The 17,245-nt window shown below is 53.8% G+C and overlaps 1 protein-coding gene across 3 annotated transcripts in view; it reads left to right on the top strand.

Annotated features, from left to right (window-relative positions):
• Positions 1–320: 320 nt before the first annotated feature.
• PFKFB4 (6-phosphofructo-2-kinase/fructose-2,6-biphosphatase 4) overlaps positions 321–17,245 on the top strand; it is a 47,325-nt gene continuing 30,400 nt past the window's right edge. Inside the window, exons 1-3 of one of the 3 annotated variants that reach the window (XM_012467653.3) lie at positions 321–398; positions 11,717–11,833; positions 11,988–12,084. In XM_012467653.3, coding sequence (XP_012323076.1) covers positions 335–398; positions 11,717–11,833; positions 11,988–12,084 — 278 coding nt within the window. In that variant the 5' untranslated portion in view covers positions 321–334. Of the gene's footprint in view, positions 399–4,890; positions 5,047–10,099; positions 10,294–11,716; positions 11,834–11,987; positions 12,085–17,245 lie in introns of those variants that run through there. The other 2 variants (XM_012467652.3, XM_012467654.3) reach the window with 2 other exon arrangements.

Raw genomic sequence — 17,245 nt, 5'->3', positions numbered from 1 at the left:
CTGACCTTCTGGGTGGCATGGATGGGCCTGCCTGCAGAGTGGGCAGGCACTCTGGGCCGTGCAGACAACTCTAGGTGGACATGAAGGCAGATGCTGGGTGTCATGGGCGGCTCTGGTGGGAGAGGGAGGCCGTACTGGCTAGAGTGTGGCTGGCTGACTGGAGTGGGGGCACTGGCGCTGCCCTCACAGTTGTAAGCAGCCCTGTGGGGGCGGGCCTAGGGCGGGCTGGGGAGGCGGGGCTGCAGGAGCCGCTGCTCTCTCTCCAGAGTGCTGGGTGGGGTGACCCCACTCTGGAGCTGCAGAGGGCAGTGGCCCTGGCCAGTTTGGTTGCAGGATGGACAGAGGCTCTTTAGGAGGCAGCTCCCTGACGGACCTGGGGCCAGGGAACAGCAGGCAGGGTAGGCTGGGGACAGCGTGGGGAGTGTGGGGGGTTAGGGAAAGACCTGGATGAAGTCAGGGTGGTGCTGGAGGGGTGCCAGAGGGTTCAGGGGTCTTCCTGGTATAGGGGTGCTCGGTGGGGGGCATTCATCTGTCGGTGGCCCGAAGGAGGAGGAAAACTATCGCCTTGCAAGGGAGGGGGCTGGGCCAATGGGGAACTATAAATAGTGTCTTCCTCCAGCCCAGGGGGAGGGACCGCCAGCTGAAGCTGCCCAGGCCCTCTTGCTCTGCTCTTTGCTGGCCTCCGAGGGATCGTGTTTGTCCAGGTCTCCTCTCAGGGGTCACACCAGTCTGGGGAAGTCTAGAGGCTCATTTCGAAAGGGTTTCATGTGATTTGGCTTTAGCCCTTAAACCAGCATTTCTAGGGTGTCTGCTGTGTGCCTTGCCAGTCTTGAGCTTCTCTGAACACCTGCTGTGTACTGAGTTTGGTCATAAACCTCTCAGAACCCTTTCTGTGTGCCCCTGCTGGTCCTGAATCCCTAAGCACCTACCATACGCCCTGTACCAGGCTGGAAGGAGGAAGTGCAGATCAGGGTTCCCAGGCTGCTTGGTGACATGGCTCTATGCCTCCAAGTCAGAACCTCATGCTCCCTGTGAGCCCTGAATCCAGGGAGACACAGGGGACAATCCTTTGCTGTAAATGGCCAGAGGAAAACTGGAATTCCTGGGAACTCCTGAACCACTCAGTGGACAGCAGGGGTGGGTGTGGAGGGATACATGGGGAGGGAGGCAACAGAGAGCAGCTGGCCCCACTGCAGCCTGCCCGTCTCTGCATGCGCCAGGGCGCAGGGCTTGTGAGTGCGTGTGTGTCTGTGTGTGCATCTGCATGTGTGCTTGTGAGCTGTGCCAGTGTGTCTGTGCACATCAGTGTTTGGGCCTGTGTGGCACACACTGACACCCTGGGTCTTTATGCCGCAAAGGGTGGTTTGTGGGCCAGGTGTGGTGGCTCATGCCTGTGAACCCAGGGCTTTGGGAGGTCGAGGCAGGAAGATCGCTCGAGGCCAGGAGTTCAAGGCTACAGTGAGCCATGATTGCACCACTGTGCTCCAGCCTGGGTGATGGAGTGAGACCCTGTCTCAAAACCAAAACAAGTGTGTGTGTGTTGGGGGGGTGGGGGTGGGATGGTTCGGCAGTTCTGTCAGGACTGGCCAGTAGATACAGGGACTGGGAAGGGTGTGAGCTTTGAGGACAGGCCATCACATGGTTTTTAGGATGGGATACTGGGAGGAAGTCCAGTGGTGAGTGCAGAGGGCACCATGGGAGCCAGCCAGGGTCATGGTGGGCAGAGGCTGAGCAGAACATGTTCACACATGTGTGCACAGACAACCCAGCATCCTTCCCATGCCTGAGGCAGGCTCGCTGAGGAGGGAAAAGCCATGAGGGCCAGGGATTCTACCAGGCGTCCACTGAGGCCGAGGGAGCAAAGCCGGGACAGCAGCTCCATGGAGAGGACACGGTGGGGCAGGAGCACAGGTGTGGAGGTGGACTGTGCGATGACAGCGCAGTGCGGGAGGCAAGGTCTGGAAGGCTGGGAGTTGAGCTGAGTCCATGCTGCACTGTGAACTCGCTCTGTGCACTGTGCCCTTCTCCCGCTTCCTGACCCTCAGTTTCCCACCTGAGAAACAGGGCCACAGGAGAGGAGATGGAGAATATCCTCAGATTAGATGTGGACCCTGGCCTTGGGGAGGAATCCCAGGCGTCTCCTGATGTTGACCTGTGGCCTTCCAGCTGAACACAGGGACTTGAAGGAGGGTGCCTGGGTCAGCCCCGAATAGACTTTCTGGGGAAGAGAGGGAGGTGCAGAGCTGTTGCATTTCCTGGGAACCAGGCTCATCCTGTCTGGGTATGAGGATGTCTTCCCAGAGATAGCCCTGCCCCCCTGCCCAGGCCCGCTGTCCTCTAACCCCAGCCCTTGAGTAGCATCCCAGAAGGTCTGGGAAGAGAAGAACTGACAGGCCGGAGGAGGCGCTAGGCGTCTGTAGATGTCAGAGGAGATAGCTTTTGCAATGTGTGCTGTGGGTTAGACAGGGTGTGGATGTGTGGTAATGAGGTCTCAGAGGCCACAGTGGCCCTGGGATGGCCTTGGCAGTGGCCAGAAGAAAGAGGACTGGCTGTGTCAGGAACAGAATGAGTGGCTTTGGAGAAGTGGAGAGCAGGTCATAAGGGGCACCCAGCTCATCAGAAGCCGCCCATGGATGTGCTCAGATCTGCTGGGAATGGGGTGGAGGAAGGAGTGGGTGGATGCTGCAAAAGGAGGATGAGGAAGGAGGAAGTCATTGACTCTGCCTGGGGCAGGGTGTTCCCAGGGCAAGTAGCTGGAGCTGGTTTGGGGGAGGGTCCAGGTGGGCTTCCAGCATGTGGACCTTCAGAATCTTCATTTCCCATGAAGTGGGCAAGACATCTGTGTCCATCATCTTTTTTTTTTTTTTGAGATGGAGTTTTGCTTTGTTGCCCAGGCTGGAGTACAATAGCGCAATCTCGGCTCATTGCAACCTCTGCCTCCCAGGTTCAAGCGATTCTCCTGCCGCAGCCTCCGAAGTAGCTGGGATTGTACAGGCATGCGCCACCATGCCCAGCTAATTTTGTATTTATAGTAGAGTCGGGGTTTCTCCATGTTGGTCAGGCTGATCTGGAACTCCCGACCTCAGGTGATCTGCCCACCTTGGCCTCCCAAAGTGCTGGGATTATAGGTGTGAGCCACATGTCAATCATCTTAAGGGTCTTTGCCAAGCTTTAAAGAGCTGGGTGGACTTGGACTGACCCAAGGCAGAGCTGTGGCAGAGAGGGCATGGGAGGGGGTGCTACACCTAGAGCCCACGAGGCCAGTCTTGTTTTCCATGCCCTCAACACCTGGCTCCCGGCTGGGTACACACTGGACGGAGAGAACTTGAGGATGCAGGGCCCTTGCCAGGGGTGTTGTGGTTGACATCGCTAGAGGGCGGTGTGGCCCAGGTTCAAGCCGTTTTGGTGGGGGCTGGGATAGAGAGTGTACAAAGCTTGGAGAGGTGGGGCTGGGATCCCGAGGAGGCGGGAGCCTGCAGCAGTTGGGTAGAGTGACAAGAGTGACCCAGCGGTTTCCGAACTTCCGATCTCTCGCCTGTTCCTCGTCCCCACTGCATTTTCAAAGACAAGAGGGAGATACAAATACAGCAAAAGACAACCTTAACGTATTTTAAAATGGATTTCTTAGAGATTGACATATTTAATTTATACTATAATACTGTAAGATTGACAATGTGCGCTGGGCGCAGTGGCTCACGCCTGTAATCCCAGCACTTTGGGAGGCCAAGGCAGGCAGATCACGAGGTCAGGAGCTCAAGACCAGCCTGGCCAACATGGTGAAACCCCATCTCTACTAAAAATACAAAAATTAGCCAGGCACAGTGGCGGGCGCCTGTAATCCCAGCTACTTGGTAGGCTGAGGCAGGAGAATCACTTGAACTCGGGAGGCGGAGGTTGTTGTGAGCCGAGACCTTGCCATTGCACTCCAGCCTGGGCGACAGGGTGAGCCTCCGTATCAAAAAAAAAAAAAAAAAAAAAAAGGTTGACAATGTGCACATCCCATCGTCCTGATAAAGAGAAAATATTAACATATTATTTTCAAAAAATATGTAAAAATTTAGTTGGGAAAAAATAAAATACTAAAAAACAAAAAAATTTTAATTGGTAAAAACGAAATTCTGGAAAGACAATTAAGATATTGCCAGGGCTTAGTGAGTCCCCAAAGTACTTGGTTACAAAGTTCCACGCATTTGCTTCCGGTGAGCTGGAGCTTAGCCCGAGCGCCCCAGCAGCCAAGGCAAAGAGAGAAAGAGGAACAATACTGAAATGTGTTTTGCATCTCTATCCATGAGATAAAGGAGTTTTCCAGCGTGGTTGAGCACACTGGAAAAGGAGAGTTCCGGGGCTCGGAGCAGTCAAGGGGGGGCCCCGAGCAGGGGCAGGAGGGCACAGGCAGTTGACGGCTGGTACAGCAGGCCTGGTGGCCCCTGTCTGCTCTGACCAACCTGGCCTTGCGGGTCACGTAGGCCTCGTCCCACTGCACACAAACCCCTCCCTCATAGCAAGGAGCAGAATCCACGCGTGCCGAGCCTCAGGGATGCAGCGCCAGGGTGGGGCCCGTAGGTGGAGCCTATGCAAATCAGCGGGGTCAGGTAGGGAGCGCTGAGTTTGCGCATCTGGGGCGGGGCCTGCACAATCCGGGCCTTGAACTGGGGCGGGGCCAGCACGATCCGGGAGTTGAGCATGCGCATTCTTGATCCTGGCCTGAAGATCTGGGCCCACTTTTTCCAAAACGGGCGGGTAGGTGAGTTGGGCATGCGTGGTCGGAGGCTGGGCCCTTTTCAGCTGGGGTGGAGCCTCTTCACTCTGGGGCGGGGCCTGCGGGAAGATAGACATGGGCTGTCGCGGCTTGAGGAGGGGCGGGGCCGGAGGGGCGGGACCTCGGGTGGCCCGAGGTGGCCTGGCTGCTGTGTTGGAAGCGGCGCAATCCGACTCATCCCGGCCCCGGGATGGCGTCCCCACGGGAATTGACCCAGAACCCCCTCAAAAAGATCTGGATGCCATACAGCAATGGGCGGCCCGCTCTGCACGCTTGCCCGCGCGGTGGTGAGGCGGGGTCCTCCGGGAGGGGGTGGGAGGTGCACTGGGATGGGTGGGTAGGGCGGCCTGGGCGGGGGTCTCACATAGAGAAGGGGACGGAGACAGGTAGGGAATCAGGAACAAGTGAGGCTGTCGTGACTGGCGAGGCTGCTGGGGACAGGTGAGGCGGTCGTGACAGTGGTGGGCCAGAGACAGGTGTGGCAGAGCAGGGAGCGGGGACAGGTGTGTGGGGGCATATCAGCTTGGCAGCGGCTAGGTCTGGCCACCATCACCTCGGGGAGGGCGCTGGCCCCCTCGCTCCCCACCCCATCCCCATGGCCCCCAGCCTGGGGAGGACTCTGTGGGCACCCCAGGCCCTTCCCTCTCTCCCGGCCAAGGAGTGTGGGCAGGGTTGTTGGACTGGAACTGAGCTGTGTGACCCTAGGCGAATTATTTGGCCTCTCTGAGCCCAAAATTTTCAAAGGTGGGCTAGTTTTCCAACAGGAGGAAGGGTGCCTCTTGGCCTTAAAGCCGAGCTTGGGTAGGAACTTCAGCGCAGATGTGCTCAGTATAGAGACAGAAAAGTATGCCATGTGGGCCTGTGTCGGGTTCCCTGGACATGTAAGCATCCACCTGGGGTCATGGGGGTACAGTAAAACTTGAGGGTGAAACAGCTAGGAGAATGCTGAAACTCATGGAATTGTTGAGGGGCTCACCTCTCCTAGAGTCCCGGGTGTTTAAATCGCTTCTTTGAGTTTCTCCCTGTCCTTAAATGAGCCAGCATTTTTTTTTCAAGAGATGAGTCTCGCTCTGTTGCCCAAGCTGGAGCAAGTGCAGTGGTGCGATCATAGTTCACTGCAGCCACGACCTTCTGGGCTCAAGCGATCCTCCCACCTCAACCTCTTGAGTAGCTGTGACTACAGGTGTGCCACCACACCCAGGTTTTTTTGTTTTTTTTTTGTTTTTTTTTTTTTGGTAGAGACAGGTTCTTGCTATGTTGTCTGGGCTGGTCTCCACCTCCTAGCTTCAAGTGGACCCTCTGGCCTCGGCCTTCCAAAGTGTTGGGATTACAGGCGTGGGACCTGGCCTGCAACTTTTTTATTACCAGGAAAAAGAAAGATTTGTTTTAGGAGTAACTGAAACATTGTAGTGAATTTGCAACTTGTCCAGGACCTCAGAGAACGTCTAGTATAACTGACGGTGAAGGGGAGATCAGGAGATTATGTGACATGCCTGGGTCTCCCTGTGAACCTGCCTCTGCTTATGTATGATAAGCGAGGGGAGAGTTCTTTGTGCTCATCCTGCTGCAGCAGCCTGGGGTCACCGCTCTGATCATGATATGAGTCTTGGGGGAAGGGTATTTCTGCCCACACTGTGCGTTCTAGTAGGGGAAGGCCGTGTTTCTGACCAGACTGAGTTGTAGTAAGTCATAGCTCTGACTGTGGTGTAGGTCCGGGTGGGGCCGTGGCTGTCTACAATGCACACTCAGTCCTGAGGGCGATGGCCAACCTTCCTTTGAGACTCTTCTGGAGGTGTGGAGGCTGAGCCAGTCTGTGTTACTAAGGCTGTGTGGTCCTGACTTAGCTGGGTAGCTGCTATTATTACATAGAGGAAAGGAGTGAGGGCCTGGACTTTGTTTTTGTTTGTTTGTTTTTTAGGGTTTTTTTTTTTTTTATGATACAGAGTCTTGCTCTGTTGCCCAGGCTAGAGTGCAATGGCATGGACTTGGCTCACTGCAGCCTCCGCCTCCCAGGTTCAAGCTATTCTCCTGCCTCAGCCTCCCTAGTAGCTGGGATTACAGGCACCTGCCACCGTGCCCAGCTAATTTTTGTATTTTAGTAGAGATTGGGTTTCATCATGCTGGCCAGGCTGGTCTTGAACTCCTGACCTCTTGATCCGCCCACCTCGACCTCCCAAAATGCAGGGATTACAAGTGTGAGCCACTGCGCCTGGACTTGTTTTTTTTTTTTTTTTTTGAGACAGAATTTTGCTCTTGTTGCCCAGGCTGGAGTGCAGTGGTGCGATCTCAGCTCACTGCAACCCCTCCTGGGTTCAAGCAATTCTCCTGCCTCAGCCTCCCAAGTTGCTGGGATTACAGGCATGTGCCACAGTGCCCGGCTAATTTTATATTTTTATAGAGATGGGGTTTCATCATGTTGGCCACGCTGGTCTTGAATTCCTTACCCCTAATGATCTGCCCACCTTGGCCTTCCAAAGTGCTGGGATTACAGGTGTGAGCCGCTGTGCCCAGCCAAGTCCGTGAGCCTTTAAGAAGCAGGTCCTCAATAAGCGGAGTCAGGGTATTCTCTCATCACTACCATTCTTTCTTTGCTTCTCACTGCATCCAAGTCAGGGATTGATGCATCAGCTCCAGCCAACCCCCATTATAGGTGAGAGGAAGCTGAGGCCTAATGGGAAGGTCTTGCAGCCCCTGAGGCTGGACCTGTGTTTCTCCAGGCTCTTAAGTTTGGGACTGAATGTGGCTCTGGCCTGAGCTGAAGGGCTCATTCCATCACGATATCTCAGGGTGTTGGGGTAGGCTGGGTTCTGGGTCCTCACTTTTTCCTGGAGGAGGAGGTAGCACCCGAGAGGCCAAAGATGAGACCTGGAGGTTGTGTGGGGATTTGGGCCTCAGCCTCGGGTCCCAGCTTCACTGCAGGGAGTGGGTAAGCAGTGAATGAACATGGAACCTGCCCGCGCAGCACCTCTAGCTCCCAGGGCCTGCTTTCGGGCAGCATTTTACTCTTTGCATAGTAGACTTGTAGGCTGAGTGATTGCAAGGACAGTCTGAACCCAGAGGGCGTGGGTCGGGGTGGAAGCAGATTTGGTCCCAGGGCTTTGTGGGGAGGAGGCAGCTGTACCCACTGCTGGTCTGTGCTTTGTACTGGGTTTTCTCTGGAGTCTAGTCCCCAGCTCCTCAGGGCCTCCACTCCCACAGCCATGCCCCTACTTGATGAAATTTAGAGCCACACCTGAGGGCTGGGAGGCTCTTACCTTTCCCATCATTGGCCTCTGAGCTCAGACCTGGAGGAACTCTGGGGGCAAATTGGGCCAGAGCCGACTCAGGGAGCACCTCAGAAAGGACAGTGTTTGATGGCTTTTCTCAGCCGAAAGGTGGCAAGGTGGCAAGACTCTTCCTGGGTCAGGACATGACTGGTGTGGGCACAGGGCAACAGGAGAGACGACTGTCAGTCCCCTCCAAACAGGCCCTTCATTTGAAAGAGTTCTGCCTTCCCCAGCCTGGACTAAGGAGGTGAGAGCGGCTGCGTTCAGGAGTCAATTCTGGCGCCCCCTCCAGGGACTTGTGGCTGCTCCTGCAGTGGAAGTGCCGGAACACACACAGACACTGCCGGTTGCTAGGCATGTCCAGGCCCCTTGGCTCCTAGGGCTTGTGGGGCCTGCAGCGCATTTACAGGAAAGGAATCCACGAGGGAAGTTGCGCTGACATGTCTTCACATTTCCTTCCGATGTTATAAACAGTGTTGGTTTCTTTGTTTTTGGAGATGGAGTCTTGCTCTGTCTTCCAGGCTAAAGTGCAGTGGCTCGATCTTGGCTCATTGCAACCTCTGCCTCCTGTGTTCAAGTGATTCTCCTGCCTCAACTTCCCAAGTAACTGTGATTACCAGTGTGCACCACCACACCTGGCTAATTTTTGTATTTTTAGTAGAAACAGAGTTTCTCCGTGTTGTCCAGGCTGGTCTTGGACTACTGGCCCTTGGTGATTCGCCTACCCTGGCCTCTTGAAGTGCTGGGATTACAGGCATGAGCCACCATGCCCGGCTGTAAACAGTGTGTTCTGCTGTCCTGTTTGCTCGGTGTTGGGGTCCTGTGGGCTCAGAGCTGCAGTTGCAGCCGCACACCCAGCCCGCTTAGTCCACATGGTCCGTTTCAGTGGTACGATATGTTTTCTCCTTGTGCCTCTGTTGGCAATTTCTCACAGCTGGGATTTCCCCAGTGTTCTGCAGTACTAAGCAGAGCTGTTGTGATATACTGAACTTTGGTTTTCTTTTGGGTCATTTCCTTGGGAGCTTATCTTGGGGAGCAGAGGAGATAGGTATTTTATTGCTTTGTTTCGTGCCCAGGCCTGATTTGCTGCCCTGCCTGCCCACCTTGTGCTGCGCGTGTGTGTGGGAGGGGGAAGGGAAATGTCACCAGGTGCCGTGGGAGGAGGCTGGAGCTGTCTCTGGGAAAATAGGAGATGTGGAGAAGGGGTGCAGATCCCCAATCTTGAGCTTCTGGGAGTGCCCCTGAAGGAGCAGCCAGCAGGTGGGATGAACAGGGTGGGTGGGTGCAGGATTTCCTCCTGCTTAGCAGCAGCTGATACACTGGCCTTGATTGCTTGATTGCAACCTGGCCAGGAACTGTGCAAACAACTCGGGCCTCGGCCATCCACCGGCCCTGAGGAGGCAAGGCCTTGCCTAACTTGTTTTCCTCTCACCTTAGCCAATGCTGAGATTTCTCTGCAAGTTTCTTCACTCTCACTCAGTCAGTCTGTTTCATGGGGTCTCCTCCTTCCTGCCCCTGAGGCTCACCGGTTGGGTCACCTTTAAACAAGGGCCATGCACAGGAGTGATGGAGCCCCCACTGGCAAAGCAGGGCCCTTTGCTTCCCTGCAGGGCCTGCCTGGGGCCAGGCCACTGGCTCCATGCCCCAAGTCCCAAGGGCAGTCGGTGCTGAAGTACACCTATGGCTTTAGCTCAGTATCTGCCAGGGCAGGTCAGAGGGCACAACTTCCCAGAAGTGCCTAGGCTCTTCCATAGGGATAGCACTAGGCCTCTCTGAGGGATGCTTGTCCCATTTTACAGCTGGGGACATCGAGGCTCAGAGTTCCCAATGAGTTCCCAAGATGGCAACCCAGGCCTGACCCCTGACCCCCCATGGAAGTGTTCCTGGAGCCTCTGTGCTCTGAGGGAGACAACTTGTTGTTGGGGACAGTCTGTCTAGGGAGGGCAACCAGGTGAAGGCACTTGCAGAGCCAAGTGGGCAGAAGAGGGGCAGTGACAGGTCCCCACATCTGTCCATCTGCCTGTCTGCTATGGTTTTACCTGACCCAGGTCCTAAGGATGAGGAAAAGGAAGCTTCCTGAGGCTTCTGACGTGAGACGGCGTTTGATGGCATTGGAAACTGAGCTGGAGGCTGGGTATGGTGGCTCACCTAGTAATCCCAGCACTTTGGGAGGACGAGGCAGGTGGATCATCTGAGATCAGGAGTTCGAGACCAGCCTGACCAACATAGTGAAATCCCATCTCTACTGAAAATACAAAAATTAGCCGGGTATGGTGACATGCGCCTGTAATCCCAATTACTTGAGAGGCTAAGGCATGAGAATTGCTTGAACCCGGAAGGCAAAGGTTGCAGTGAGCCAGATGCCACCACATGCCAGCCTGGGCAAGGGCAACAGAGAGAGACCCTGTCTCAAAAAAAAAACACCGGGCAGGGTGGCTCATGCCTATAATCCCAGTACTTTGGGAGGCTGAGGCAGGTGGATCACCTGAGGTCAGGAGTTTAAGACCAGCCTGACCAACATGGTGAAACCCCATCTCTACTAAAATTACAAAAATTAGCCAGGTGTGGTGGCACGTGCCTGTGATCCCAGCTACTCAGGAGGCTGAGGCATGAGAATCGCTTGAACCCAGGAGGTAGAGGTTGCAGTGAGCTGAGATTGCACCACTGCACTCCAGCCTGGGCAACAGAGCAAGACTCCATCTCAAAACAAAAAAAGAAAACCGAGCTGGGTTCCATGAGATGAAGCTGGCAGTTCTGCTGCCTTGGCATCTGTCCTGGCCAGCTGGGGATTTAGGGGGCTGTATCAGACCCTTCCCTGCCTCTAACCTGACATCTTCTTTGGCTGGCACACTGACCTGTGGCACATGAATGGTGGTGGGTGGGCTCTCAGAGGGACTGTCCTTGTAGGCATCAGTCTGGATCTCTGGTCTCAACCCCTTGTAGTCCTTACCCTGAGAGGTTTCTAGATGCCTCTCTCCCTGATCCTGCCTACAATTCCTGAGCGCCAGCACTGTGCCCAGCCCCAGGACCCTGAATGGCTCAGATACCACAAGGCTTCTGCTGCTGTAAGTGATCAGTCTAGAGAGAAGAGTGTCATTAGTGAGGTGACCGGGATTGAGGGTGAGGGTGTTCCTAGTGGCCATGGAGATGCCTTGGGGAAAGGACTCGTTGAGGAAGCAGCTTTTGAGCTGGGCTTTGTGTGATGAAAAGAAGTTCACCCCGGGGAGAGCATGCAGTGGGGTTGTGTGTTCTGGGAGCACTGAGTGATGGCTGGGTGGGAGAGATGTGAAAAGGTTAGGGTATGGATTCCTGGATGACAGAGGCAGGGTGTTGATTACCCTGCTGGGTTTTGGTCCTGTCCTTCATGTGGTGGGGACCCCCCAGTCATGTTTAGCCAGCGGCAAGGTCGGTTGACTTTATATCTGGTGATAAAGGTGCCATCAGGATGAGAAGGACTGGAGAGATCTCACTGTGTCTGCCAGAGCCCAGGCAGCCCTGGGGAAGGGGGCATACCAACACTGGCTTGAAGCTGGCATCTGGGGGCACTCTGGGAGCTGTGTGATGCTAGGAAGCCAAGAAGATACCTCTGGTGCCAGTCCCATGCCCTGAAGCTGAGAGACCACAGGCCGAGAGGGAGGGGTGTGCTGGGAGGGCCCCGCCCTCATCTGACCCCGTGCTGCTTGCCTTTTAGTGTGCATGACCAACTGCCCAACGCTCATCGTCATGGTGGGGCTGCCCGCCAGGGGCAAGACCTACATCTCCAAGAAGTTGACTCGATACCTGAACTGGATTGGTGTGCCCACTCGGGGTGAGGCTTGGCCCAGCTGTCCAAGGGGAGCTTTGTGGGGCACGGGGAAGAGAACAGAGAAGGCTGGCCTGGGTTGGGTCAAGGTCAGGGTTGGTTGGGTCAGGTAGGTAGGGGTTGCTGTTGCTGTAAATGCTGAGCCTCTCCTTCCCGCCAGAGTTCAATGTCGGCCAGTATCGCCGGGACATGGTCAAGACCTACAAATCTTTTGAGTTTTTTCTCCCCGACAACGAAGAGGGCCTGAAAATCAGGAAGTAAGTATATGTGTTGGGTGTAGAGGGAGAGGCTGTGAGGGGACCCAGTGTGGAGAAAGCTAACATATTACTGACCATTTACTGAGAAGTCCCTGGAGTGGAGCTGCTGGGGAATGACTGAGCTACTTCTGAGCCCTGGCCTTGCCTGGCCCCGACGACTGTGTGACAGGGCTGTGTGACAAGGCTGGGCTCTGGACCTCTCAGGATGTGGTGGGGGTGGGAGGTGATGGGTTTGGGGATGAGAGGAGAGGGTGTGTTGTGTGGCCTCCTGGTGGCTGGGCCATTCCTGCCCTGGGGTTAAGGAGCCCTTGGGAAGGACAGCCTGTGGGAGGGGAGGACAGAACTTCAGGGAGGTGAGAGGGGCTCAGCCCCGCAGGTCAGAGCTGCTGCCTGGAGGTCACAGCGCTTACCCCAGCCCCCGTGGGGATGGCTGCTGCTGGGGAGGGGAGCCTGAGTGAGTACAGGCACACAGGCCTCAGGGATGGAGCTGGGAGCGGGATATTCCTCCCTTGCCCCAGGATAAGCCCTCTTCTATGTATTTGGAGCATTTTTACTCTGTGCTTGCGATGATGTTCTTGGTGTGTGATTGCTGGTGTGATTGGCTTTGCATTGAAATCTCCTAAACGCTGCTGGGTGAGTAGTTCACACTCCTGCTGTTATTCTTGTGATAGAAATTTGTATATGCCACCCCCCACCCCCAACAACTTTCAGACTTGAACTGAGTCCTTTATTCAAGGAACTGGGCACCAGCGGGTAGTCTGAGCAGCCATGCTGTGCTTTTCTCAGCAGGTGTTAGCTGGGGCTTGAGAATCCCCTTATCAACCTAGGGTGGCTACTTGCTCTCGGCCCAGTCATCAGGATAGGGCAGTAAGCAGAGGTTGACCCAGCTCTAGTGACTCTCCAAAGGAAGCCCAGCCCCAGGCCAGAGGCTACCAGGCTGCCACTGGGGTCCACACTAGGCTACCTGTTCCTTCTCTGGCCACCAGGGGGCAGGAACTCCTTGCTGTGGGACTTGGACCTTCAGCCGATAGACTGCCTTTGTTCTTACATGGGCGTGGCCGGGCAGGGCTGTGGCACCAAGGGAAGGGGAGCCTGACACTTAGGTTTCTGTGGCCAAATTGTGGGTAAAAATCAAGGCTGGACCCTCTGGTGATATTGAACCAGATAAAAGGTAGGGGACTAATATTTGAATCTGCTGCATGCTGGGTTCTTGATGCCCATTGTCACCCCGCCTTTTACAGATGAGGAAACAAGCCCAGACAGGCCAGGACTCTCACACAAAATAGCAAGTTTACATCAGAGCCCAGACTTGAATCTAAGCCCATCTACCACTAAAAAGTGTCCATCATTCCAATATTCCTCAATAGGTAGGTCAAGGAACTTATCAAATACAAATTTTATTTTATTTTATTTTTTAAAGTTATTATTATTATTATTTTAATAAAGACAGGGTTTCACCATGTTGGTCAGGCTGGTCTTGAACTCCTGACCTCAGGTGATCCACCCGCCTTGGCCTCCAAAGTGCTTGGATTACAGGTGTGAGCCACCACGCCCGGCCTTAAAGTTATTATTATTTTTTGAGACGATGTCTCCCTCTGTTACCCAGGCTGGAGTGCAGTGGCACAATCTCGGCTCACTGCCACCTCCACCTCCTGGGTTCAAGTGATTCTCCTGCCTCAGTCTCCTGAGTAGCTGGGACTACAGGCGCCCGCCACCATGTCCAGCTAATTTTTGTATTTTTAGTATTTTCACCATGCTGGTCAGCCTGGTCTGGAACCCCTGACCTCAAGTGATCTACCCACCTCAGCCTCCCAAAGTGCTGAGATTACAGGCTTGAACCACTGCACCCAGCCTATTTTATTTTTGACTATCCCTGCCAGATGCAAATTTTAAACAACACCAAGCTATGGACGCTGATAGCCCAGCCTGTCTGATCTTCCCAGAAGCTTCTGTGTTAGGCAGTGCCTCACTTTCCCAGATGCTGGGACCAAGGCCAGAAAGTGATGGTGCCTTTGGTCACTCAGGGTTTGAATTTGAAGTCTGTCCTGTCTGAATCCATTGTGTTTGGGGGGAGAGTCTGCCAGCCATTCCACTCTGGCTGCCCCTCTAAGGTAGGGATATTGGGATTAATTGAAACAAAGAGACCTAGACCCAGAGAGGCTGGGAAGCTAGTCCGAGGTCACCTTGCAACAGAAGCTGGGGCAGGCTCATTGCTGCCTTTCTGCAGGCATACCCTCTGGCTGCCCTAGAAACCCGTTCTCCTGTATCCGAATCCTGGCTCTGGCTGGACCACAGGTCCATTTCCTATTAATCAGCCCAAAATTTTCCAATTGGCAAAAATAAAAGGACCAGAGTTTTAAAAATTGAAAACCTGGGAAGAGACAGCTGTGTTTCCCATGTGGTCACACTCATTCATACCCAGTTACTCACACGATGTTGAGGTCCATCTCTGATACTGGACACAGCAGAAGGTCTAGAAAAGTGCATGCAAGTCCGGGTGTGATGGCTCACACCTGTAATTGCAGCACTTTGGGAGGCTGAGGTGGGTGGATCACTTGAGGCCAGGAGTTTGAGACCAGCCTGGCCAACATGGCAAAACCCCGTCTCTACTAAAATTACAAAAATTAGCTACCTATGTTGGCAAATGCCTATAATCCCAGCTACATCAGGAGGCTGAGGCATGAGAATTGCTTGAATCTGGGAGCTAGAGGTTGCAGTGAGCCAAGATTGCGTCTCTATGCTCCAGCCTGGGTGACAGAGTAAGATTCCGTCTCAAAAAATAATGTATGAAAGGGCATGAGTACACATATCTAACAGGCACACTCATACTCCTGCGCACAGTCCTATGCCACACACAAGCCTCTGTACACACATACGCATGGGCACATGCATGTATGTGCATACCTCATAGGCATACATCTGGACACACATATACCATAGTGCAGGGTATATACACATGCACGCCTTGTGTGTACACAGTCACATTATACGTGAGGATATATGTACATTTGTGGGTACCTACACATATAAATACTTGAGCTCACTTAAGCCACACATGATTCAAGGGCAGGTACACACATGCAGACACACATGTTCTCATTGTATATACACACACACCTGAGCACACTCATACATGGTGTGTTGGGGGTCCCCAAGACTGTCCTCAGGTTCAGTGATTTGCTAGGGTGACTCCCAGGACTTGGTGTATAGCTGGACTCATGGCTAAGACTTAGTACAGTGAAATGATACAAAGCAAAATCAAAAAGAGAAATGGGGCCTGGGGTGAAGTCCAGAGGAACCAGGAGCAAGCATCCAAGATTCTCCCCCAGGGAGTCACACAGGATGCACTTAAGTCCTCCTGCATCGAACTGTGACAGCACATGTAAAATGCCTGCTGGAGAAGTGCATCAGAGACTCAGTGATCAAGGTTTTTGTTGGAGGCTGGTCACATAGACACCCTGTGCCTAGCATGTACCAAAATTCCAGACTCCCAGAGGGAAAGCAGGTATGCAGCATGAACCATGTTGTTTGTATGAACAGTCTGTGCACAGTGAGCTCCTCTTACAATTCAGGGTAAGTTTTAGGTCACTAGAGGGAACTGTTTACCATCCAGTTCCCAGACCCTGGCCAAGGGCCAACCTCACAAGCAGGCCTTTTGAAAGGGACCATTCTCAAGCCTGCCATGTTAACTCTTCCACACACATGCAGTCACCCACCACACATGAAGGTGGGTGCACATACACATGCATACCTCAGAGGCACATGTGTGGGCACATAACACTTGTGCTCACCCTGTATGCACATCTGGATCTGTGCACACGTACACACCAAGCATGATCACATATGTGCTCACAGTCACATAGCACATGAAGACATGTGTACAACACACACACCATGTGTACACACATGGGCACCTCTACATGCATACTCTGTGTATGCTTGGACACACACACACAAACTTATACACATAGGTGCATGCACACACATCCTGTGGGTACACTCATTCATACCTGTGCCCATTTAGTCACACAGTGCACACAGGAATTGTGCACACTCATGTGCATATGCAGCTGGGCCCAGGGAATGCTCACACAGGTACACTCACATATTTACATGGTCACATTTGGGCACAACACACACATACACACCCACACATGTGGATTCATGCACATATGCATCTCTTCACCCCATTCGCACTCACACACACACACACACACACACACACACACACGCAGGCATGCACAGGCTCCCAGTCTCTTCCCTCAGCATCTCCACTGGGGCCCTGAGGTCTGTCCTGCGTGGTGGAGTTATGGCCAGAGCAGCCCACAAAAGAGATCTTAGCCCAGAACATGGGACTGTAAATGCAGGTGGTGAGAAATGTCCCCAGCAATGCCAGTTACCTGGACTCTCAGAATTTAGATGTTTTTGGCATGAGGAAGAAAGCACTTTGAGGGTTTAATTGAGAGACCCATTGGGGCACAGAATAGGTTACAAGGGCTGGGCATGGTAGCTCATGTGTGTAATCCCACTATGGGAGGCTGAGGTGGGAGGATCACTGGAAGCCAGGAGTTAAAGACGAGCCTGAGCTACGTAGTGAGACCCTGGAGAAAGAGAGAGAGGAAGGAAGGAAGGAAGGAGGGAAGGGAGGGAGGGAGGGAGGGATGGAGGGAAGGTCACAAGGAGGCATAGGTGTAGAACTCTTTTCAGTGCCCTGGACTTAGCTCTAACGCTGATTTCTCCGTGGTTCCCGGATCAGCTTCTGCCTCTGTATTTTGGGCATACTGGCCTGATGAGAGCCAACTTTGATACACTAGAAGTTTAAACACAAAATCCAAAGATCAACAAAGCTAGAAGGGCTAGGCGCTGTGGCTCATGCTTGTAATCCCAGCACCTGGGAGGCTAAGGAGGGTGGATCACCTGAGGTCAGGAGTTCCAGACTCACCTGGCCAACATGGTGAAACCCCATCTCTACTAAAAATCTGAAAAATTAGCTGAACCTGGTGGCACATGCCTGTAATTCCAGCTACTCAGGAGGCTAAGGCAGGAGAATTGCTTGAACCCAGGAGGTGGAGGTTGCAGTGAGCCAAAATCGTGCCACTGCACTCTAACCTGGGCAACAAAATTAGACTCTGTCTCAAAAAACACAAACCTAAGAGATCTA

The sequence above is a fragment of the Aotus nancymaae genome, unplaced genomic scaffold, assembly GCF_030222135.1.
Source record: "Aotus nancymaae isolate 86718 unplaced genomic scaffold, 86718_ANA_hifiasm-v0.15.2.pri h1tg000067l, whole genome shotgun sequence".
NCBI classification, from domain to species: Eukaryota; Metazoa; Chordata; class Mammalia; order Primates; family Aotidae; genus Aotus; species Aotus nancymaae.
Note: the sequence above shows the minus strand (reverse complement) of the source record. Positions and strands in the feature narration are given on the sequence as shown.